Genomic DNA, 26119 nt, shown 5'->3' on the forward strand with positions numbered 1-26119 from the left:
GATGTCCAAGCTACACTTTTGGACATGCCCTTTGATAGCCGTCGCCTTTTTGGCGACAAAGCAGACAACGCGCTCTAGTGATTTAAGGATTCCAGGACTACAGCCAGATCATTGGGCCTCGCTTCCATCCTCTCGCCCGCGCAGTCTGCTTTTCAACCGTTTCGTGGCTACGGAAGTGGTTTCCCGCCACGTTCCACCCAGAGCCACAGGCCTGCACAAGCTGTTCAGCCTCTCCGTGGCCAGGGACGTGGGACCCACCGTTGTGGGTCTGGGAGCCAGCGGGCAGGCCAGTCCACCAGCGCACCCTCTGCAACAGCCTCCAAGCCCTCATAGTCTGACCTTTCAGGGCCACCAATTGCCAGTGGGCCGTAGGATTCGCCATTATCCTCCCCCACTGGCTCAACATCACTTGAGACAGGTGGGTTTGGAAGATATTCCGAAGGGGCTACTCCCTACCTTCAAAACTACCCCTCCATCCATGCCACCTCAATTCCATCGCATGTCGGAGGATCACCTGGCCCTTCTCCAACAGGAAGTTACGGCTCTCTTGGCCAAGGGAGCCATTGAGCGAGTTCCTGTCCAAAAAGTAGGTTGTGGTGGTTGTTCTCACTACTTTCTGGTGCCCAAGAAGGACAAAGGTCTGTGTCCTATCTTAGATCTCAGGAACGTCAACTGCTTCCTCCGGAATGAGAAGTTCAAAATGTTGACCCTGACTCAGGTCCTGTCTGTCCTTGACCCTGGAGACTGGATGGTAGCGTTGGACTGACAGGATGCTTATTTTCACATCCCTGTCCTGCCGGCCCATCTGCGTTACCTAAGGTTCACGGTAGGCCACGAGCACTTTCCGTTTAGCGTGCTCCCCTTTGGCTTTACCAGCGCCCCTCGGGTGTTCACAAAGGTGATGGCGGTGGTCGCAGCTCATCTGTGCAGATCAGGGGTTGCAGTCTTCCCCTATCTCGACGACTGGCTGTTGAAGGTGGGCTTGCCTCAGGCTGTCGTCCCCCACCTCCAGACTACAGCCAACCTCCTGCATTCGCAGGTGTTCACCATCAATGTGCCGAAGTCACACCTGATTCCCTCTCAGAATCTCCTTTTCATCGGAGCGGTTCTGGACAAAGCGCAGTTTCGGGTTTATCCTCCTGAGCAGCGAGTCTGGGATATTCTGGCTATGATTCCGATCTTTCAGCCTCTATCCCAGGTTTTGGTCAGAATGACTCGGAGGCTACTGGGCCTCATCGCCTCCTGCATCCTGCTCGTGAACTATGTCAGGTGGCATATGCAGACTCTGCAGTGGAACCTGAAGTTACAGTGGGCACAGCATATGGGGAATCTTTCCGTTTGCGTCCAGATATCGGAGGGCACTGCACGTCAATTGCAGTGGTGGTTAACGAACCAGGATTGAGTCAACGGCAGCCGCCAGTGGATGATGGTTCACGAATGGCGTCTTCACTCGGAGGGGTGCAAGGTCTCTTTCAGCAGTGGGGAGAGCCTTTGTTAGATCTATTCACCACCGCAATGTCAGCAGTTCTGCGTGTTAGTATTTCCAAAGCAGCACTCGCTCGCCTTTCCGCCTATACCACTTCTACCCAGAGTGCTGAAGAAGATCAAACGCAACCGGGCCCAAGTCATTCTTGTATGTCCGGTCTGGGTTCGAAGAGTATGGTATCCCGTGCCATGGCCATCGAGCCTCCGAACAGACTGCCCCTTCGGGAGGATCTTCTGTTGCAGCAGCAGGGGACGGACCTCCACCCGAACCTGTCCATCCGCCACCTCCTTGTGTGGAGATTCAGCAGCGACATTTGACCGCTTTCGACCTTCCTGCCGAAGTCTGTAACGTTATCTTGGCAGCCAGGCATCCCTCCACCAAAACGCTATACGCCTGTAGATGGAACAAATTTGTGGCATGATGCGCAGCAAAGGCTATGGATCCCTTTCTGTACCCCTTTCAGGAGTTCTCCTTTACATTCTTTTTTTTTTGGCCCAGCAGGGCTCTGCTCTGGGCACTCTAAAAGGCTATCTTTCGGCCTTTCTTCGGCTTCCTGATCAGCCTTCTCTTTTCAAGTCCCCTATTGTAAATCGCTTCCTAAAGGGATTTATCCACATGTTTCCTCCAATTCCTTTTGTAATGCCCCAGTATACTTGAACCTGGTTCTGACCACCTTATGTGCGCTCCTTTCAAGCCGCTACATAACTGTCCTCTCAGACATCTGACACTTAAAACTGCCTTTCTGGTCGCCATCCCTCTGCTCGCAGTGTGTGAGCTTCAGGCTCTTTCTCCCAAACCTCCTTTTCTGGCTGTTCATCCAGACAAAGTTGTCCTTCGGACTAGGCCTTCTTTCCTTCCCAAAGTGGTTACCTCTTTCCACATAGGACAGAGCATCACTTTGCCCACATTCTTCCCGCCCCCGCATCCTCCTAAGAGGAGAAGAAGCTCCACCGTCTGGATCCAAAACATGTGCTTTCATTCTATCTGGATCGCAAAAAAAAATTCTGGGTGGATGATCAGCTGTTTGTTGGCTATGTAGGCGCCAAGAAAGGTCGGGCCGTGCAAAAATAAACCATCTCTTGATGGTTCATTCTTTGCACCAAATCTGCTATTCCTTAGCGAAAAAAGGAACCTCCAATGTGGTTGCGTGCCCATTCCACCAGGGCCACAGCAGCTACTACTGCTTTAGGACATGGAGCCCCCCCTTCATGACATCTGCCAGGCAGCTACGTGGGCTACATTGCACACGTTTACAAAACACTACTGCCTGGACACCCAGTGCAGAGAGACAGCTTCTTTGGCCGTTCAGTTCTCCAGGACTTTCTGGTATGAACTTGGTTCGCAGACCCACCTTCGGGGTTGGTATTGCTGGGGTATCTATTCTAAGGTGATGAATCCATAACTAATTGTCTCTTTCAGATGAACAGGTTACTTACCTTCGGTAATGATAAATCTGGTAGAGACATAGATTAGTTATGGATTTCTCACAGCCCACCCATCTGCCCCGTTCTGCAAACTGACTTCTTGGGTAAGGGACTTCGTATTGTGCACCAGTGGTCAGTGTCTTGCATGGCTCTGTGCTTCTGGCGTGGAATGTCGTTTAACCACATGCGTGCGGGGGTTATTTTTGCACTGTGCAGCTTTTTTCCAAAAGCCGCGTTATATGACGAGCTCAGCTCGTCATCCGCACACGACCACCGTGGCTGATGACGAGCTGAGCTCGTCATCAGCAGCGAAGGGGTTAAAGAACTGGCGTCACCACAGGGGCGGCGTCTAAGTAGATACCTCAACGTGATTTTGGCAGCCAAGACACCAACGATGAACACGGAGTCGACCAGTGCCACCTACCGACTGCTGAAGAAAAAATTCTCTGGATCCAGTTTGACGCCTGGGGGTGAATCTAAGGTGAGAAATCCATAACTAGTCTATGTCTCCTGCAGATATATTGTGACCGAAGGTAAGTAACTTGTTCATTAACAAGCTTGAACACAATGACATTCAACAGGATTGTCTATTACTGCACATTTTGTCCCTCAAACAGGGTGTTGCCAGACTGTGAAAAGGCTTCACATGTCGAAAATAAACCTAAGTAAACCATGCAAAGAACCCAAATAAGATTGCTATTATGCATGTCTGCATTAGGAAATGTATACCCGTGCTCTGTGCAACTTCTTGCATTATCTATGCTGAGCCTGCTTACACCTCGGATGTGTGCCATCCACTCTCTTGTCCAAATCTAATAGCCAAGTGAATACTGGTGTGTTTACCTGCAACTAAATGAGCACTCCAAAACCTTCCACTCCCAGTTGTGTCTCAAAGTGATCATGCGCAGGTCAAACCCGTGTTTTTCAAAAGGAGAGAAACCTTGTGATCCCTTCATGCCACATGACTTTGGAAAACAAAAAAGTGAATGCACCCAAAACTATATCACCTGGAATTCTTTTACAACCACCTAATGAATAATGCAATGTACTTGTCCCCAACAGACTAATAATACAAAAAGTAAAACACCAATTGCGTAATGCCATTAATCCGACCCATAATAAATGTGATTATGGATGTGTATTGCACGAGGAAAGCCATATGGCACCTGTTGAAACAGAATCAAACAAATTGTGAATGAATCTGGAACACTAATGGACAAAAAATTGATTAAAGTCTGAGTAAAGTAAGAAGATGGCTGAATTTGCTTAACTGTGGACTTTCTGGGTTGTGCATCCTGGCGCTTAAGGAGCCAGACGTGGCTGTGGCTTGTTAGCAGATATTCATGCGCACGGGCGGAGTGCGTTCCAGGTTTGCACGCCATATATACTTGCCTTTGAGCATCATAAAATGATTAACAATCGAGTGCACTCCACAAAATTGTGGTATGATTATGAAACATTGCCACATAGTAGGGGTGTCCAATGCAGGTCTACAGGGATTGCAACTGTGCTAGATTTTCAGGGCCATGCTATTAGATTCATTGTTTGTATATTTGTCTCTTCTGCTTTAACTCTGGATCTTCATTTTTGCACCCCTTCATCAAAATGTATAAATCAGCGTCAAAGGAGCGTTAAACGGAAAGAGACCTCATGTTAATGAAGGGAGAAATATCCAGTCTTGTTGCAGAATGTTCAGTTACAGTGAACGCTCAAGTACTGCAGAAATGGCACTAAAACCTGTGTTAACTGCTTGAGGCTTCAACGTTATAAATGTGGGGTCTGAAATATGGAGTGCATTGATCTTTGAAGAGTCGGCTCTTCATCCAGTGCCTATGTTCTCATTCGTTAGTTACATATAGAGTCTGAATGTTTCAGTTGTAGCATTCTATTTTTGAATGATAGCCAACAGCATCACCAGCAATTCTTTTTCCTGTTTTTGCTTTTCCCTGAAAGTAATCAGAAAAATTAAATTCACCATAAAAGCCTTATATTCTTCTTATTTCTTTGATACAGGCTCTGTTGGAAAATAAGACGGTGGAAGATGTGCTGCAAAAACACTTCAATTGCACAAAAGATCTGCGGTCTCTCCATATGTTGTTGGTTAGTAGCCACTGCAAATTTAAATATTTTCAGGACATTTCTGGAATTTTCTTATCAGTTTTACTAGACTTCCACAGGAGAAAGTATCACTCCTACTTAAATTCTATTTCAATGCTACCTTGTAGCTCTCTATCCCATGTGACACCATCAGCCATTTTGGGGTTTTTAGCCAACAGCCCACATTATTCTCAGGCCTGTAGTTTCACTTTCAATACTGTAACTGCTAAATTAATCTTTGGCAGCCTTGACAAAGTAGATCAGCATCTCGTGTTGGATTGTATTGCACAAGTAGTGAAACAGTGCATTGCTACTGCTGGTGTTGTTCCCGAAGTGCTTGAAGACGTGCTTAATGGAAAGTGTGCTGATAGTGTGACCTTGTGAGAAACGTTTGGTGCTGCAAAGTAGAGTTGAAGATGTACACCAGTTTTGGTCTTGCATGCTTGGGACTGTGTGTAGGCAGATCTGTGATGCAACGGAGTACCTGATTGATAGATGACTATTTTAATAATACGCGCATCCACTAAGTGGTCCATGGGCATTCTATGATGGACTCTTACTCTGCGAATGGGAGGTGATTGACTAGTATGACTAGTTGTTGGTACATTCATGAAACCTAAATAATCGCAGGTCACTGAATTGTCTGGGGTGGTGAGTTGAGATGTTAAGGGGGAACAGCCATTTCTTAATAGCTCTTTGGTGCTTTGAGAGGCGTAAGTAGTGGGTGTCTAAAGGCAGTGCTGGATGTAAATGGAGTGAGTGATTGGATTTGAGGATGGGGGCAGCCAGTAAAACAAGCAGTTGCAATGCAGTAGGTCTCGCATTAGGAAAGTGTGAGCTATTGGTATTGTAAATGACACATTTTTTAAATATGTGTTGGCTTTGAAAATATATAAATTAATAGCATTGTTATTCACAAAGCCAATAGCTTACACTTTCCTAATGTGAGTCCTATTGGCTATTTCAATGCTTATTGGTAGCAGGCAAGGACAGTGCTGTTGTGGTGCTGAGTGATGTGGTGGTGTATTAGGGTGATGTGGTGGTGTCCCTGAGTCATGTGGTGGTGTTCCTGAGTCATGTGGTGGTGTCCCTGAGTGATGTGTCGGTGCCCCTGAGTGATGTGGTGGTGTTCCTGAGTGATGTGGTGGTGTTCCTGAGTCATGTGGTGGTGTCCCTGAGTCATGTGGTGGTGTCCCTGAGTCATGTGGTGGTGTCCCTGAGTGGTGCCCCTGAGTGAAATGTTGGTGCCCCCGAGTGATGTGGTGGTGTCCCCGAGTGATGTGGTGGTGTCCCCGAGTGATGTGGTGGTGTCCCCGAGTCATATGGTGGTGTCCCCGAGTCATGTGGTGGTGCCCCTGAGTGATGTGTCGGTGCCCCTGAGTGATGTGTCGGTGCCCCTGAGTGATGTGGTTGTGCCCCTGAGTGATGTGGTTGTGCCCCTGAGTGATGTGGTGGTGCCCCTGAGTGATGTGGTGTTGCCCCTGAGTGATGTGTCGGTGCCCCTGAGTGATGTGGTTGTGCCCCTGAGTGATGTGGTTGTGCCCCTGAGTGATGTGGTGGTGCCCCTGAGTGATGTGGTGGTGCCCCTGAGTGATGTGGTGGTGCCCCTGAGTGATGTGGTGGTGCCCCCGAGTGATGTGGTGGTGTCCCCGAGTGATGTGGTGGTGTCCCCGAGTGATGTGGTGGTGTCCCCCAGTCATGTGGTGGTGTCCCTGAGTGATGTGGTGCAGTAGCACAGAGACTGAAGCTAAGAACACGCAGGGTTGAGTGCTACAAAGCGAGTTCAGTTTATCAAAGCACAGAATGATGGAGCCGGGAAAAAGCAAGGGGAAACAGGAAAACAAAGGGAGATTGTATAATAATAGAGGCAGCGAGGCCTGGGGTTTGGACAGCAATCAAGTACGGGGTCGAGAAGGCACTGAATGGGAGAACACGGAAAACACCCAGGGCCAAGGAATTAAGATGCAAGCACACTGGAGAGCAGGCGGAGACAAGCTCTCGGCATTGCCGTGGCGGTAGAGTGGGAGCACATTCCTTTGAAGTCTGATGCGGGGGCAGGGGAGCGGCAGCCTTTGAAGTCTGATGGGGTGGGGGGAGCGGCAGCCTTTGAAGACTGATGTGAGGCACAGACAAATGGTGGTGTGTGACGTGGCTGACGTTTTGCACGCGCATAGATCACATGAACTGTGTCTAATCCGCCGTTTTGGTAGAGTGTTCATTTCCCCTTACTATAAGCTCGCTGGAGCAATGTGCAAGCGCATTGGCTCAGGCGAGACCTAAAAAAGGAGGGAGGAAGAGAAAAAGGGTGTTCTGATGCTTCCAAAGAGTGCTAGACGGTATATAAATGAGAGATAGCAAGATATGGGAAATCTAGGTCTAATTGGATTGGGGAAATGTAATGTTAGGATGAGTTCATGGATTGCAGGTTCTATCTGATAAGTAAGTACACATGCAAAATGGTTGACGTTTGGTCCTGAATGGAATAGTGATACTCAACAACATCTTACAAAGTGACAGTGCACAGGGCAGTTGGATGCCTGATAGGCAAGAAGACCAGAGAAAAACAGGGTTTATGCCACTAGCAAATGGTTCTTTCATTGTTGTGCATTCCTTCAATCAATCAATCAGCGGTTTATATAGCGCACTACTCACCCGTGAGTAGGTAGTTGAAGCTGGTGGAGGCGACAGCGTTGATCTGGCAGTTCATGGAGAGGGAGGAGTTGAGGATGATGCAGAAGTTGCGTGCGTGGTCAGTAGAAGTGGGTGGATTCCCCAGGGCGGAGGGCCACCAGGTGTTGTCCCAAGCGGATTGCAGGATCTGAGGATGAGGACTTCGGTCTTCTCGGAGTTGAGCTTCAAGCAGATGTCTTTCATCCATGCTGCCACGTTCTTCATTCCTTCCTGGAAGCAGATTCTGGTGTCTTCTGGATTCTGCGTGAGTGAGAAGATGAGCTGGGTGTCGTCGGCGTAGGATACAATGCTAAGCCCATGCTGTTGGACGATGGCGGCTAGGGGGGCCATGTAGACGTTGAAGAGCGTGGGGCTGAGAGATGACCCATGGGGTACTCCGCAGTTGATATCGGTGGGTTCAGAGAGGAAGGGAAGGAGTCTGATCCTCTGGGTTCTGACAGAGAGAAAGGATTGGATCCCGTTGAGGGTGGTTCCTTGTATCCCTGCGTCTTGAAGTCTGGCTGCCAGAGTGCGATGAGAAATGGTGTTAAAGGCTGCGGAGAGGTCTAGGAGGATAAGGGCCGCGGTGTGTCCCTGGTCGAGTAGCAACCGCATGTAGTCAGTGGCGGCTGGGAGAGCAGTCTCGGTGCGGTGGTTGCTGCGGAATCCAGACTGAGAGGCGTCTAGGATGGAGTTCTCTTCGATGAAGGTGGATAGTTGGACGTTCACGAGTCGCTCTGACTTTCACCGCGAAAGGGAGGAGAGATATGGGCCGGTAGTTCTTCAGGTCCGTTTGGTCTGCCGAGGGTTTCTTAAGAAGGGGTTTTACCTCTGCCCGTTTCCAGTCATCTGGGAAGATGCCGGACAAGAGGGAGGCGTTAATGGTCCATCCAAGTTCGGGTGCGATGGTCGCAGTGGCCCTGTGGAATATGTGCGGTGGGCAGGGGTCCATGGGGGCTCTTGAGTGGGTTTTCTGCATGATAGTAGTGGTGTGTTCGACGGTAGCGGGATCACATGTCATGATGGTTGGCCTATCGGCAGCGTTGGCGGTGGGGAGGTGTTGTCAGGCTTAGGTTTGTTGAATTTGTCGTACAGGGCCTTGAACTTCAGGTGGAAGTATGAGCTGAGCTTGTCGCAGAGTTCCTGGGAAAGTGTGACGTCCGTGGCTTTGCTTCCTTAATTGTAAATCTAGTTTACACTGGGGCATGTCTTCACTAAGTTTTCCAGTTAACTTCTGGGCACATGACAACTAAGAAATGCATGTCAGGAGAGAGTCATTTGGCAGGGCTCACAACACCATTTCCTTCTGGCTCCACAACATTTATGTGTTGCAGCCAAGGGCTGAGAGGTGCGGCTGCAACATGGTTTATAATGTACATATTTATGTCAGCACTTCTTGCAGGTCGAGGGGAGTCTAGTACACAGATTGATTTTTCATAGTATCATATGCTGAGACCAAGCCCCACAAAGTTGAGGAGAAGGCGTGGGAATGCATACATTTGGTGTAATGATCGCACAAATATATATAGAATATCTGTTGATTATTTGAGAGGTGGGGCATTATTATTTTCCTCATCGTTCTTTCTTTTGAGTGACCATTAATGTGAAATACCGAATATTGGTCACTTATCTTTTTGTGTACACTTGTTATGGTGCCTGATATTGTCTGGTCTGCAGTTTGTTGTTTATTGTTAATGTTGTGACAAATATAAATCAGTTTTGGTACATTTGTGTGAATATGGGATTTACATGGGGCGTGACATCCGAAAGAATTCTGCAGACGACATGTATGCTGCCTGATATCTGGTTTTCTGGCTGCGTCTCCACTTGAGGCATCGCTCTACACTGCTCCTGACCCTCGGCGGCTCGTTAGTGCTGAGATCTGCTGCTGGATCGCTGCCCTGGGCCTATACCCCGCTGTTGGCGGGGTCCGGCTCTTACCTTGCTGTCGGGCTGGCTCCATGAGTCTGCAGATCGCCTGAAGTGCTTCTGCCGCTGGGGTCTTTCGCGGCGGGACTGGGGACCCGCGAGCTGCACAGCCCGGGCTTTTTCGCGATGCTGGTGCCACTTTCCCCTCCTTCTGGCGGCGGCTCTGTGTGCCCGGGCCTGGTGACGGGGGTGGCGTTACCCTCCCCCGTTTCTCCCCTCCGTGATCGCCCCAGTCTGGCACGTCCTTCCGGCCTCCCCCCTGCTGAGATGTGAGAGGTGCCTAGAGTCCACTTTATCTCTGCGGCCTTCTCCTGTGGCCTAGCACGTCATCGCTACAACGCCCTGGCCTCTGGTGCCTGCATCGACGCCGCTCCTCGGGCGTACCTGGCTCTGGGCCAAAACCGCCACTAAATCCAACCTCATGTCTGATCTCCTGTGGTGCGGACCAAGCCTGCACCGGCCCTGAGGTCTGCCCTGCACCCGCTGGCGTGCGCTCCTGTGTGGCCCCGGACTGCAGGCCCCGATTCTGGGCGTCCACATCATCCTACCGAGGTGACGTTTCAGCACCTTCAGGCATCTGGCTGTGTTCCCCCTCTGCGAACATCACCACTGTGGTGGCTTCTGCGGTGTGGCCCTGGGATCGGGGGACGCACAGCGAGGCCCCCTGCGCCCCCCCTTCTGCTCTGCCATTCTTCAAGCTCTGGGGCCATCGGACCTGTTGCGCTGGTCCCTCGCTGGGTGGCTGACTGCCCCTCTTGGTGTCCTGTGGTCTGCTTTGTTGTCCTCTCTGCTCTCAGTTCGAAGTGGTGTGATCTTCCTGTATCTCCGCTGTGTCTGTGAGGGCCGCATTTGTCAACCTACTGTGCTGCCGGCCTGGTGCCTCCACCTTTTGCAGCATCCTGTCATCGCCTCACTGCGCCTGTTACTCTCAGTGGCCGGCTGCTGCTGCTCACCCGTACTGGTGGCCCGCCATCTTTCCTGGTCTGTCCACTCCTGCTGTTTGAGTCTGTGGTCCACCTGCCGTGATTTTTTACACTGTTCCTTTTGGTTGCGATCTCCTCCCCCGCTCTCTGGTGGTAACTCTTACCTGCTTCTGCCCACCATGGTGAGGACTGACCCTAAGCAACCCAAGATCGCCTTTGATCAGGTCAGATCAACATGACAAGATGGCGCAAGTTCGGATAGTGGCGACCCCGCGGCCATCATGGGGGCACACCCTGCGCGTGAAGATGATCTCAAGGCGGTTCTGCTCGACGTCAAGACCACGGTCATGGACATTGCGGCCCAACTCTATCAACTATCCGCCCGCCTAGACTCAGTTAAGGCCCGAGTTGATTCTCACGATGCTTGTCTCTTGCATGTTGAATCCAGGGTTTCCGACGCCGAGGAGGCCGCCACTCAGGATCGCCAAAAATTATTGCAGATGGACAAAATACTCGACATCATTAGGAATAAAAATGAAGATTTGGAGGCGCGCTCCCGGAGGATCAACCTCCCCATCACGGGAATTCCTGAAACCAGTATCTCCCGTATGGTGGATTACATAGAGCAGTTCGTCCGGGAACTCTTTGGTGACATCCTTTACTCCGTCTTCATTGTCGAGCGGGCACATCGCTCCCTTGGTCCGCGTCCTGGCCCCGGCTTACCAGCTCGCCCCGTCATTGCTAAAATCCTAAATTTCAGAGACTGTGGCGCCATTCTCTGTGCGGCACGAGTAAGGGGCAAAAAAAATCATCAAGGCAACTCGCTCTCATTCTACCCTGACTATACCATCGCTGTCCAGGCAGCTCGCTGCGAATTCCTTTCAGCAAAACGGATCCTCCAAAAACACGACGTCTCTTACTCATTGGCTTATCCAGCGAAGCTGCGGGTCTGGCAAGGCGCAAAAACGCTAGTCTTTCCAGATAGTAGGGACGCCCTCGCTTTTGCTAAGAAACTTGATAAGTCGCTTCGCTCCTCACCAACTGGTTCTCAGGCCACTGCAGCTGACCACCTTACTGACAATGATTGACTGGCTGAGTGTTAATTGCTGCCTACTCTTAACAAGTAATATGGCTCTTTTGTTTACTTTATTCTGGCCTCTTCTGTACGTTTTAGAGATTGTTGCCTCTTACTGGGGCTTTGATGTTCGTTCTAACACTGCTTCATGCTATTGGCTCCTCTTTGACACGCAGCTGTTATTTTGCATTTTTGCTTTCCGCACCCCTTGGACTTCTAGTGCTTTCCCCTGCAATGTTACTGTTCACCGCTCGGACGAGGGCACCACGCAGAACTTACTTGTGTCCTCTTGTGGGGCTCTTTCTGCAACATGGGTTATGGCATCACCTAGCTCAGTCATGCTTCCCGCATTGACCTCACCACTGCACCAACTGCCACAGCACTCCTTGTTGGGTCATGCACCGTTTCTCTCCCCCTTTGACTCGTTTTATATTCCCCACCTTAACGCAGTATCATGACGGAAACCGTCCTCTGGACTTGGAATGTCGACTGGTCCACGCCCACCTTATTCGTCACAAAGTGGACATATGCTTCCTGCAAGAAACCCATCTCATGCCCGCCTCATCCTTAAGGCTTCTCTCCTGATCTTGGGAGAAATACATTCCTCTTATTATTCTAATCATTTCCTGAGGGTTGTCTATCCTGTTAAGTAGGGTTCTCCCTTTGCAAACCTCACAAGTGATTGTCGACCCTGGTGGATGCTTTGTAATTCTCCATGGCACTCTTCACACCCAGCCTATGACACTTGCTGTCCTGTATGGTCCCATGTGTGACGACCCGGACTACTTCACACTTGCCTGGCACCACATTTCTACTCTCGGCCCTGCGGCGCTCCTCTGGGGTGGAGATTTTAACATAACACTTTCCCCCTCCATTGATCGGTCCGGTCCCCGCACTCTTCACCCACGCTTAACTGCCCTTCTCAACTCCATTCTCACTGATAACGCTCTGTACGACACTTGGCGGCACACCCGCCAGACGCGCGTGAGGGTACTTGTGTTACTGGCTCCTGCGGCTGTTGGTCTCGCCTGGACTTTTGGATCACTACTCTGCACGCCTTGGCCTGGCTCACCTCCGTAGATCACATGGCACGCACTCTTTCTGACCATGCTCCAGTTCGATTGGGCCTACGCTTCCACTCTCTACTTGCCATGCTTTCTCTTGGTGGCTCCCTCCGAATGCCCTCTGCGACTCCGTATTTTGCAACGAAATTCAAAGTACAATCACAAAGTTCTTTGAGCTAAACGAGGGTTCCGTTGATTCGTCGTCCACGTTGTGGGAGAGTTTTAAAGTCGTGATTTGTGGTGAGTGTATCTCCAAGCAGTCTGGCATCCTTCGGTCTATACGCGGAATCCTCAACAAATTAGAAAGGGAGATCAAGGATCTTGATTCTTCTCATGCTCAGGACCTGTGGAGCGGGGTTTAGGGCAGGCCGGAATAACAGGCGTGGAGGCCGTATGAAGTGCGCTATGATTAGCGAAAACTTTATTGTTCATACAAAAGAAACACGGTGCAACGGTTGAAAAGCCAGGTGGGTTGTAGAGACGAAGTTTCGGGAAGGGTCCGTAGGGATGTTCGCTGCTGGGCTGCGGTCGTCTTTCCGTGGTGTAGGTACGGTGAGTCCCTCGGAGGAAAAAGAGAATGAAACAGGGCGGTTAGTCCAGGGGTAACAAAACGTATCACAATACTGACACCAACACCTGGGGGTGTAGGGATTGGAAGGACGTGACGTGTTTGGGCTGTGGTAAGAAACGGAGACGGGCAGAGGGGGGGGGAAACGTGCGTGGACGGGAGAAAGAAGCAGTGCGCAATCCTATACAGTGTTGGTGCACGTTTTTACAGTGGAAGTGGTTTGGAGGGCTATTTACACTATGTACACGGCTGCCAGTGAAAACTGGGAAAAATGGTAACAAGGTACTCACATGCCCCGCCGTAACTCTCCTGTGAGTTACGGCCGCTCTCCAGCCACCTCCTGAGGACGCCACCAGTCCTCACACCAGACGTCTTCTTCGTTTGCTTCTTCCTTCCGGTCCTTCGGTTCTTCCGCTGCTGGTTCTCCGAGGTCTGCCAACTCCTGCCACGAGTTCGCTGTTGGGAACCCCGAGTCGTTCGAGTCGTCGGCTTTTCTACTCTCCTGCCGATATCCGGTCGAATGACTTCCGGGGTTAGGTGAGTTCACTTCCGGTCCTTCACTATCGACCCTACTTCCGGGGTCATGAAGGGTCGTTTCCAGTCCGTCTTGCATCGGTGTTATCGATGGGGCCTGCGGGAAGACCGAGAGAGGAGTAGTTCCGGAGGGATATGAGTCCATAGTGCTCGGCCGTTCCCTCGAGGTAGGGGTCAACCCTTCACATTCCCTTCCCCTAGGAGTGTTTCTTGTAGGGTTTGAGGGTGGCGGATACCGGGAGAGATAGTCTGCATTGCCCTGTATTAGGCCTTTTCGATGCAATGTTCGAAATCGGAAAGGCTGGAGGGAAAGAAACCAGCGAAGCACTCGGTCATTGTGTCCCCGGTTGCGAGCCATCCATTCAAGTGGAGCGTGGTCTGTATACAAAATGAATTCCCTACCGTCAAGGTAGTAGCGAAGACTCTCCACTGCCCACTTAATAGCGAGTGCTTCTTTTTCAACAACCGAATAGTTGATTTCCCTGGGAAACAGTTTTCTGCTAAGGTACAGAATGGGTTTCTCCGCTCCTTCAGAATCTTTTTGAGACAGAACTGCCCCTAGACCTTGATGCGACGCGTCAGTTTGTAAAATAAAAGGCTGACTATAATCAGGACTCATCAATACAGGTTCAGAGGTCAAGGCGTTCTTCAGGAGATTGAAGGCTCGCAGGAGTACAGGAGACGGTTGTTTGAGGGTCTCCTCTGTTTTTGCTGTCTTTTTGAGGAGATCCGTTAGGGGAGCTGCCACATGTGAAAAGTTGGGAATGAACCTCCTGTAATAACCCAACATACCCAGGAAGGCACGGAGATCTTTTCGTGTTTTTGGGAAGGGTATCGCCTGTATTGTTTTTACTTTGCTCTCTTGAGGACGAATGTGTCCTTCACCCAACAAATAGCCGAGATATTTTACGCTCTGAGCCGCTAATGTGGTTTTAGCCGGGTTAATGGTAAATCCGTATTTGCCCAGGGAAGAGACTACTGAGTACAAATGGGATAGGTGTTGTTCCCAAGTGTCGCTGTATATGACGATGTCATCAAGATAAGCACCTGCATACTGAGCATGAGGGCGTAGGACTTGATTCATGGCCCTCTGAAAGGTCGCCGGGGCCCCATGTAGGCCGAAGGGCATTACCTTAAATTGGAACAGGCCTTCGGGGGTGGAGAAGGCGGTCTTGTGTTTGTCTTCGGCTTTCAGCGGAATCTGCCAATAGCCCTTACACAGATCAAGGGTGCTAATGTACCTCGCTTTGCCTATTCGCTCTACCATCTCGTCCACGCGAGGAAGAGGATACGAATCAAAGGCGGAGATCTTATTCACCTCCCTGAAGTCAATACAAAACCGTGTAGAACCATCGGGTTTAGGAACTAAAACAATGGGTGAATTCCAACTACTGCAGGATGGTTCGATGATGCCCATTTTTAGCATTTGGTTCGTTTCTTCTTTGATTACAGCTCGACGGGCTTCCGGAATACGGTACGGTCGTTGTCTTACCGTTTTCCCTGGTTCAGTGTGGATGGCGTGTTCTACCACAGTGGTATGCCCTGGTAGGGATGAAAAGACTGCTTGTAGGGGTGACAGCGAACGACAAAGCTCTTGTTTCTGGCGTTCCGGCAAACCGGTGTCGAAACATCCTTCAAACAAGAAGGGTTCCCGGCCCGATAGCACAGGACGTGGGCCCTCCCATTTCTTGAGGAGGTTGATGTGATAGATTTGGTTGTTTCCCCTATTGGCATCTGTTTCAACCTCGTATGTGACTGGAGTCACTTGCCTTACTATTGTAAACGGACCCTGCCACTGACCCAATAGCTTATGGTCCGAAGATGGAATGAGAAGGAGTACCTGGTCTCCCGGAACAAAGGCCCTTGGTTTGGTTCCCTTATCGTACTGATTTTTCTGAGTGGATTGTGCTGCGACAAGGTTCTGCTTGACAATCTCACGGACCTCTCCTAAGTGGGTTTTTAGATTTTCAATGTATTCTGGAAGAGGACGAGTCCGGTCGGGCTCTGCCTCCCAAGCCTCGCGAGCCATATCCAACAGGGTTCTGGGTGCACGGCCATACAATAATTCGTATGGTGAGTAGCCTGTACTGCTTTGTACTTTACAGCGGATGGCAAAAAGAGCGAGGGGTAGCATTTCCTCCCAACGTTTACTCTCTAGTCCCAACAGTTTTTTTAGAGTGGTTTTCAGGGTTGCATTATAGCGCTCGACTAAACCGTCGGTTTGGGGACGGTAAGCGGAAGTTCTTATTTGCTTGATTCCCAGTGTAGAACAGACCTGACGCATTAGAGAGGAAACAAAGGGAGTACCCTGATCAGTTTAAATCTCTCTGGGAAAACCCACTCTAGAAAAGATGGCAATAAGGGCTTTAGCTATGTTCTGTGTTGTCGGTTGACGGAGAGGGGCTGCTTCAGGGAAGCGAGTGGCATAATCCACCAGAACTAGGGCGTATCTGCATCCACTCCTGGATGGTAAGAGGGGGCCTATAAGGTCCATTCCCACTCTAGAAAAAGGAACGTCAATTAGAGGTAGAGGCTGGAGGGGAACCCTTGGAGGTCTATATCGACTATTTTTTTGGCACACCGGGCACTCCCTACTGTAACGTTTAATCTCAGCATATACTCCTGGCCAATAAAACTTCTCTAATATGGCTTCCCCCGTCTTCTCGTCACTGAAGTGCCCTCCCAGTAGATGACTATGGGCCAAAAAGAGTACTTTCTCCCGAAATAGTCCAGGAATGACTAACTGTGCATTTTTCTAAGGTCCCCCTTTCCTATAGAGGAGTCCGTTTTTTATGAAGAAATAAGGACCTACTTGCAATGGATCCTCGTTGGGAAGAGCACGCCCCCATGCATTTTGGAGAACCGGGTCTTCCTGTTGTACGGCTCGAAACTCTCTGTCGGTCTCCCAGGGATGGGTGTCCGTTTGTGCAGGACAGGCCAAAGAGAAGTCCCTTTTCTCTTTTTTCTTTTGTGTTTTGGATTTCAAGGGTTTTGGTGAATGTTCTGTAGCACGGGAGTCTCTTGAGAAAGGTGCTTCAGCCCACCATTTCTTTAGCGAGTCTGTGGTATCCTGTAGGAGGTGAGGAAGACCACTGTAATCGCTACCTAATATAGCCTCTTCGGGAAGATTCGGAACCAATCCGACAGTCAAGGAACTCCCGCTAGTACTGGGATGTTGTACATATACTTTGGCCGTTGGATAGCATTTCGTGTCACCGTGGACACACTTGATGGCTACAGTTCCTGTTACAGGTTCCGGAGAGTGAGGGAGATCTTGGGATCGTAACACGCTGTGTTAGCAGCCTGTGTCAGCAAGCGCCATCATTTGGTGTCCATTGATCTGTATAGGACAGTGAAAGGGTGGAGGGGCTGATTCAGCATTGAAACATACGTAGTTTTTAGCTACACCTATTTCCATCGGCTCTTCTTTCTGGGGGCAAATACGTGCTATATGTCCGTAACCTCCACAATGATAACACTGCGGACCGGGTTGTGGCGGTCTCGGCATTACTGGATACGGCATTGGAGGCAGCGACTCCGGTTTGCGGAGCACAGGTGGAGGTCTTGGTGGCCGTACATGACTGCCATGACTCGGACGTGGGGTATGTTCTTCTTTTGCTCGTTGGGAGTCTTGTGCTCGGTTATATGCGATAGCAATTTCAACCGCACTGTCAAGAGTAAGTCGTGCGTGTTGACGCACCCACTTTTGTGTGGCAGGATGTAGCGAGGTGAGGAACTGCTCTAGATAAATCTTGGCCAATATCTCGTCTTTACTGGATGTGGCCGGTTTTAGCCACCGGTTAGCCAAGTCTTTTATCCGGAAGGACAACGCTCTGGGATTCTCTTGTGGACCCTCCTTAGCCTGACGAAGACGAACCCTATACGTTTCATCGTCAATCCCGAGTCGTTCCAAGATACAAGCCTTAATATCCTCGTACGGGGTTGCCCCCTGTATGTTCGCCTGTTGATACGCTGCCTGTAGTTCCCCGGTTAGCAGGGGACCAAGGTAATGACCCCAACGGTCGGCGGGCCATGCTGCGGCCTGGGCCAAACGTTCAAAGTTTGTGAAGAAAAAATCAGGATCCTCTCCCGCTACGTATTTCTGCAGTACAACAGAGGGAAGAGAGGCCATCGGTTTTTGTTGTCCCATGACTGTTGCAAGTTTTTCAAGTGTCTTATCCTGAGCTGTGCCCTGACTCTTTAGGACGTCGTACAGTTGTCCCCGGTCATCTTCTGCTGTTTTAAGGAATTGTTCCATCAGTTTTCCAAGGTGTTCCTGTCCTTCTGCTAGTTGTTTGACTGCCGCCTCCATGCTTCCGGACGATCCCACTTCTGACACCAACTGTGGAGCGGGGTTTAGGGCGGGCCGGAATAACAGGCGTGGAGGCCGTATGAAGTGCGCTATGATTAGCGAAAACTTTATTGTTCATACAAAAGAAACACGGTGCAACGGTTGAAAAGCCAGGTGGGTTGTAGAGATGAAGTTTCGGGAAGGGTCCGTAGGGATGTTCGCTGCTGGGCTGCGGTCGTCTTTCCGTGGTGTAGGTACGGTGAGTCCCTCGGAGGAAAAAGAGAATTAAACAGGGCGGTTAGTCCAGGGGTAACAAAACGTATCACAATACTGACACCAACACCTGGGGTGTAGGGATTGGAAGGACGTGACGGGTTTGGGCTGTGGTAAGAAACGGAGACGGGCAGAGGGGGGGGGGGAAACGTGCGTGGACGGGAGAAAGAAACAGTGCGCAATCCTATACAGTGTCGGTGCACGTTTTTACAGTGGAAGTGGTTTGGAGGGCTATTTACACTATGTACACGGCTGCCAGTGAAAACTGGGAAAAATGGTAACAAGGTACTCACATGCCCCGCCGTAACTCTCCTGTGAGTTACGGCCGCTCTCCAGCCACCTCCTGAGGACGCCACCAGTCCTCACACCAGACGTCTTCTTCGTCTGCTTCTTCCTTCCGGTCCTTCGGTTCTTCCGCTGCTGGTTCTCCGAGGTCTGCCAACTCCTGCCACGAGTTCGCTGTTGGGAACCCCGAGTCGTTCGAGTCGTCGGCTTTTCTACTCTCCTGCCGATATCCGGTCGAATGACTTCCGGGGTTAGGTGAGTTCACTTCCGGTCCTTCACTATCGACCCTACTTCCGGGGTCATGAAGGGTCGTTTCCAGTCCGTCTTGCATCGGTGTTATCGATGGGGCCTGCGGGAAGACAGAGAGAGGAGTAGTTCCGGAGGGATAAGAGTCCATAGTGCTCGGCCGTTCCCTCGAGGTAGGGGTCAACCCTTCACAGGACCCCAACCCAGATAAACTCTCGCAGATCCGGAGGAAACTGGCTGAATCTGCCGACTAGGCCGATAGAGAGCTTGCCTTCCTCGGCAGGGAGGCTCGGCGCGCCGTTTTGGCGAGGGCGAACGTCCTGGCAAAACCTTGGCCAGCCTGCTTCGCCCACCTCGAGTGGCTTCTTATATTAACACCCTCTGTGACAGTGGAACTGATAGAACTACCTCTCCTAAGGAAATTATAGCGCGCTTTCTTTCATTCTACTCACAACTTTACACGGCCGGCTCAGCCCCTTCGCCAGAGGTCCTTGATAAATATTTCAACACCCTCCAACTGCTATGGCTAGACCATCGCCACTGGGAGTTCCTCGACGAGCCGTTCTCCAAAGAGGAGATACTTGCTGCAATAAATTGCATGCCTTGTGACAAGGCCCCTGGCCTGGATGGCCTGCCAGCCTCCTTCTACAAGGCTTTTGCCCCTATTTTGGTTCCCCACCTTTCCTCCATGTATAACGACTCCTTTGAAACGGGGCAACTCTCCCCATCACTTCGTGAGGCCTCACTTACCTTGCTCTTAAAGCCAGATAAACCACCTGAATCGCGGGACTCTTATCTCCCCCTGTCCCTCATAAATACAGATAACAACATTTTTGCCAAATTGCTTGCTTCGCGCCTTTTGCCTCTTAAGCCGCCCATTGCTCTCCCAGATCAGTCTGATTTCATTCCTGGCCGTGCTACCTCTCATAATTTGCGGACCATCTTCTCCGTCCTACATCAAATAAACACAACTCTCCGACGGTGGCGGCCTTGTTGGACGTTACTAAAACCTTTGACACCTTAGAATGGCCATTCCTCTTTCATCTTCTTCCCTGCTTGGGCTTTAGTCCGATGTTCATACGAAAAGTGCTACTTCTCTACACTCTTCCCACCGCTCGCCTTTGGCTCAATGGCCAAATCTCAGACCCCATCTCCATCGAGCGTGGCACTCAGCAGAGATGCCCGCTGTCCCCAATGCTCTTTGCTATCGCGATGGAGCCTCTAGCGGCTCAGCTTCGTCAACACCACACCTAGAGGGGCATCGACTTTGTGGTCCGTGGTCTACTTTTCTTGGTGTATGCGCACGATATCACCCTATTCGTCCGCCACCCCCGGGAGAACCTCAACCCTCTGTTCCGTGAGGTGATACTTTTTGGCGGCTATTCCGGCATCCAGGTTAACTGGAGCAAGCTCATGTTATTCCCTCTCACCGATGCCACAACGCCATTTGATCCATAATATCCTTTTGTGTGGGCTACTGAGCCCACCAGGTATTTTGGGATATGGCTTAGTAGGGATGTTGTGGAGCTTTAGAGGGCCAGCTTTGGTCGCTCGGTGGAAAATTTTGGTTACGGACATGCTCTCCGCGGCTGCAATGCCTATTGCTCCACACCCACTTTTCCTCCTCTTCAATCTTCGGGGATGGGGAAACATGCCACTCATCTCGGGCTTTCTACTGTGAGAACAAATTCTACTCATTGGCTGCTGACTCTGGCCCTATGGATACTTTGCTTTATTACCAGCTAAGGGCGGTCTGTAGGAAGTTCCATCCCTCTTTTCCCCCAGCCCCCCTCCCCCTTCGATGGCCACTCTCAATTTTTTAGGTCGAGCAGACCTACCCTCAATGCGTGAGCATTGAAGGTGTCTGCTTCAGACCTATTGTGGCCCGTATTTAGGAATGTGGACAGCTACCAGACGCGCGCTTTGACGAGGTCAGATTTCATCTCGGGAGCGAGCGTCTGATAGCTGCGCATGCGCGGTGCAAAGCCCTTGCTCACACACAGACACAGGCAGCCCCCACCCCTCTGCATGCACGCACGCACGCACGCACACACACACACGCAGGCATACGGCACACATACAGGCACACATACAGGCACACTATCCCCTACCTCGCATTCTCTCTCAATCACACACAGTCACGCATGCGCACACACATTCCCTCGCGCACACACGCGCGCACACACTTCCCCCCTTTACCCCCTTCCCAACCCCCCCCTCCACGGCATACACACAGGCACGCACGCACTTCACATCAGCCCTGGGCCCCACTCACCGACTGCGCTCTTCCGGCGGGGCTCCTCTCGCGCTCCGCTCTTCACGGCGCGTCTCGTCTCCTCTTCTGAATCGGGGCTCCCTCAGGTCAGAGGAGCCCCGCAACAGGCGCCACACTCCTCCTTCTCCCCGGCCCCCTCCTGGGGACCCGGGCTACCCCGGACCGGCAGGGCGCTCCATGCGCCGGCATGCCTGTTCACGGACCTCGGGAGGCGGGACTTCCGGTCGGCCGCGAGCGGATTGGCCGGCCGGCCAAGAGCTTCCGGGTCGTCGCCGGCAGTGCGGCGGCACCCTCCCTATCACTACAAGGGCAGGGTCTGTGCTCTTATTGAACTATGAAGCAGCCCGTGGATTTATTTTTGGATTTCAAGCCTGCTAATTAAATTGCTGAAGCGTTGGGCATCCATTAACTCACGTAGTTATACTTTTTTTTTACTATTTATAACTCTTCATATGAAAACGCTTTTTACATAATCTGTATTCGTTTTGAAGTATAATTATATATACGTCCCGCTTCCTCCCACAGTGCCTTAAAATAGGTTATGAGTAACAAAGAGAAAACCACACTGTTAGTTATCTCAGACACTTGATTTATGTCTATTATTTTGAACAATTCAGAATTTTTACATTACTTACGACAGAAAAGAATACATAGTCAACTTCACATTGAACACACTGCAAACATATTTTGCAGGGGAAAAAGCACAACAAACAAGTGTGTGAACAATTATATAAATTATAATGAACATATCAACAGAATGTGCATATACATTGTACACAGTGATAAGTAATTGTCTCGAAAAACAGTAAAGGACAGACTTTCATGCAGTCAAATCAGATAATGAACGAGTGGGGGGTACGTTCTATTCAGTACCAGCCCAACTTCCTGTGACACTATTTGTTGTAGTGTTGCAATTGTATAGATACAGGAAAAATCCAACATCAATTAAGACAAGCCAATGATTTTGGGCGAAAACATGGATGCTAAATGCCAACGCGTTTCGAATACCAATGTGTGAATCATCGGATTCTCATCAGGGCGTGGAATATATCCGTAGGTACTGTTTTGGGAGAGAGAACAGGGAATTGGATTTAGATTGGAGCACATTTAAAATGGAAGCTTTTTCCTATTGAATGCATCGTCCGATGCAGCATACCTTATGTGACCAGTGGATTGTGGTCATTTGAGTCTTTTAAGAGATAGTCATCATGTGTCATCAAATGCCGTGGGCGTCAACCTGCAATGTAGTGACATTGGCCAGGTGAGTTTTTGATAAAATATAGGCTGGCACTACACACATACATTTAAACGGCCAGAACAAATTACCTCTGTGTGAAGCAGCCGCTCCGAGGTCGAGGCCGGGGAGGATACGAATCTCAGTTCAGTGGTGCCCCTTTATGCAAAATCTGAGAATACAAAAACATTGTGTGGTCTTAGCGAGGACGGGCGGTGTGCTTGGACCCCAGGAAAAAGAAGGAAAACGTGTATTGCTTACTGTTTTCTACGTGAATTGTGACCCTCGAGGTATTGAGTCTCCCGTGTGCTTGAAGGCGGGGGTCTCGGTCAGGATTAAATCCTGTTAAGAAAGAGAACCAGGCAGGTTAGAACCCGGTAGCGCGAGCGTGTGCGCTTGTGTGTGCTGACCTTAATGCGGGTCTTACCTCTGGTTTGCGGATGATCGCGTTGTATTTTGGAATCAGGTTGGAACAGCTCGCCGCCGCGAGTGAAAGAGACTAAGTTGTGTTTAGTGATCACATGATTCAGGGAACCAATCAGTGTCGAGGACCCGCCCGCTAGGAATTATGGTACTTGTAGTTAGGTAGATAGCTGGACAACAAGGGAGAATACTTAAATTCTAGTGACTTCACTGAGTACATTAAGCCCATTATTGACAGTGTTGAATTTCATAATGAGATAGGCCTCTTTTCGTAGTAGTGCCGCCTCCATGTCATGTGCATACTGTTTTGGATCCGCCCATGAAAGGACCGTCCATTTGAACTCCTTTTCACCATGGTTGTGATTTGTGAAATGTTCAACCATGGGTGCAGAGCACACCTTTTTCTTTATTCGTGATCGATGTTGTGTGATGCGAGAATTCACCGCTTGGCTGGTTTTGCCTATGTACACTTTGTCACAGGGACAAACCACGGCATAGATGACATTTTTTGTGCGACAATTTGTGAACATGTCATGCTTCCATGTGACCCCGTCATGGTCAAATATATTACCTTCTAAGGTGGAGGAACACGATATACAATTGCCACACTTATGGTGCCCGCTTATTGGTTTTAGGTTCCATTGCGAAAGTAAATCACTTTTGGGTTTTGGAATAAAACTGTCCGCTCGAATCAGTTGTTGACCAATGCTTCTATTTTTGCGCATGGCAAAAATGGGTTTCTTCAAAGGGCTTGGTAAATCTTCCAATAGATGCCAATTTTTTAAGATAATGCGTTTGAACTGATTTGTGTGTGATCCATAAGTTGTGACACACACCAGCTCAGTTAAATCATTTTTTTCTTTTTTTACCAGAAGGTTCTCTCTTGGGGTGCATCTGGCACGTTTTTTGGAATGGTTAAGAAGTTTTTTTGGGTAACCCCTTTTGGCCATTTCTGCGCAAAAATTTGTGGCATGGTGATCAAAGTCAGAAATTTCAGTGCAATTCCTTCTTATTCTCAACATTTGCCCAAAAGGGAGATTTTCCTTCAGGCATTGTGGATGCGAGCTTTTGAAATGAAGAATTGTATTCCTGTCTGTTAGTTTTTTATGTAAGGTCGTTGTAAGGATGTTTTCGCGGACGCCTACTGTGATGTCCAAGAACGTCATTGTACTTTTGCTGGATTCTATCGAGAAACCAATGTCTCTGTGCCTGGAGTTTAACCAATTGTAGAACTGGTCTAGATCAGTCTGGCTCCCCTGCCACAGGAGCCAGACGTCATCAATGTATCTAAGCCATTGGATTATATGGCCTGCAAATGGATTGTTCTCGTATATGAATCTCTGTTCATATTGTGCTATATAAAGAACCGCCATCTCAGGTGCGTATGGACAACCCATAGCGATGCCTTTTATTTGGATAAAGAACGCATTTTCAAATTTGAAATAGTTGCTGCGTAGCGTGATTTCAGTTAGTGAGAGGATGAAAGAGGTAGGGACTCGATGCGGTCTTTCACGTTGTTCCAGGTATATTTCCAAAACTTGTAGTGCCTCATCTTGAGGGATTTGGGTGTATAGCGAGGTGACATCTAAGGTCACCATCAGCTGGGTGGCATCATCGAATGGTTGTCCCTCCACCTTGTTGATAAAATCAGTTGTGTCCCTGAGATACGACTTTACCTGCGGTAAAAAGGGTTTTAGAAAAAAGTCTATATATTTTGAGACCGGTTCCAGTGCAGAATCGCACCCCGACACAATGGGTCGGCCAGGCGGGGTTGTCTCATTCTTATGGATTTTTGGTAAAAAGTACAGGACAGGCGTCCTTGGTGATTTCTTGTTCAAAAATTCAAATTCTTTAGGGCCTAGGAATCCCTCATCAAGTCCTATCTTGGTAATAGTAGCAATTTTATTTTGTATGGCATGCACAGGGTCCTCCTTAATTGGTCTGTACCAGTCTGGGTTGTTGACATGTGATGTTCCTTCCTCCAAATACATGGTGCAGGGCCATATAACCACTGCCCCACCCTTGTCTGCTTGTTTGATTAAAATGGACGTATCCGATTTGAGGCTCTGAATGGCAGATGTTAACCCTTTCGAAATATTTTTGTGTACAAAATCTTTTTGTTTTTCCAGTTTTGAGAGGGAGGAGAGGACGGCTTGTTCAAAGGCCATAACCTGTTTAGGAATATTTTGAGTCGGGGTGAATCTGGACTTGACTCTAAGCCCTGTGGTTTCCACATTGGACATCGCTTCGGCATCCGCGAAAAACACCTTCAACCTAATTTTGCGACAAAAATCTAATGCCTCTAATTTCAGTTGGGTGAAATCCGTTCTTTTGTTGGGGACAAACTTGAGGCCCAGGGATAAAAGTGATACTTCGTCCTGGGTGAGTTGTTTATTTGAGAGATTGACTATGGTTGATTTCTCTAGCTCTTGTAGGTTTTGTTGCGTGTTCGCATCTCCCACGGTTGTTTGAAGCGGACCCGGGACTGTCCGCCTCTGCCTAAAAAAGGTGTTGATACTGCAGCCCCTCGTCTTTTAGAATTATCCTGTCGAGACTCAGATGACGAGTCAGACGATGTTGTATCTGAAAAAGTGAGGAACCTGTTCCTGGACCTGCCTTGGAACGATGTTAAGGCCCCTCTTGATTCGCCTGAAGTGTAGAAATCCTCTTTCAGGAATGGATAAACCTGTTCCAATTTGAAGGCTTTTGAGTCCCTTTCACATTGTGCTACTTTTGCATTAAGGGTATTATCTTTGAAAAGTTGTATTTCTTTTTCAATCTTATCTAAAAGATTCTTGGCTTCAGTGACCGTTTGGTTGTCAGATATGGCCTTGATTAACTCTTCTATGAAGAAATACAACTTCCTGAAAGAGGATTTCTACACTTCAGGGGAATCAAGAGGGGCCTTAACATCGACGAGGGGCTGCAGTATCAACACCTTTTTTAGGCAGAGGCGGACAGTCCCGGGTCCGCTTCAAACAACCGTGGGAGATGCGAACACGCAACAAAACCTACAAGAGCTAGAGAAATCAACCATAGTCAATCTCTCAAATAAACCACTCACCCAGGACAAAGTATCACTTTTATCCCTGGGCCTCAAGTTTGTCCCCAACAAAAGAACGGATTTCACCCAACTGAAATTAGAGGCATTAGATTTTTGTCGCAAAATTAGGTTGAAGGTGTTTTTCGCGGATGCCGAAGCGATGTCCAATGTGGAAACCACAGGGCTTAGAGTCAAGTCCAGATTCACCCCGACTCAAAATATTCCTAAACAGGTTATGGCCTTTGAACAAGCCGTCCTCTCCTCCCTCTCAAAACTGGA

The 26119-nt window shown here is 49.5% G+C and overlaps 1 protein-coding gene across 7 annotated transcripts in view; it reads left to right on the plus strand.

Moving 5' to 3' along the window:
- The window catches only part of ORC4 (origin recognition complex subunit 4), a 326462-nt gene that overhangs the window by 209771 nt on the left and 90572 nt on the right, over positions 1–26119 (plus strand). For all 7 annotated transcript variants that reach the window (XM_086957257.1, XM_086957260.1, XM_086957259.1 and 4 more), the window contains one exon: positions 4924–5010. In XM_086957257.1, the coding sequence (XP_086813383.1) occupies positions 4924–5010 (87 nt within the window). The remainder of the gene's footprint in view (positions 1–4923; positions 5011–26119) is intronic.

Source organism: Lissotriton vulgaris, chromosome 2_1, assembly GCF_964263255.1.
Source record: "Lissotriton vulgaris chromosome 2_1, aLisVul1.2, whole genome shotgun sequence".
NCBI classification, from domain to species: Eukaryota; Metazoa; Chordata; class Amphibia; order Caudata; family Salamandridae; genus Lissotriton; species Lissotriton vulgaris.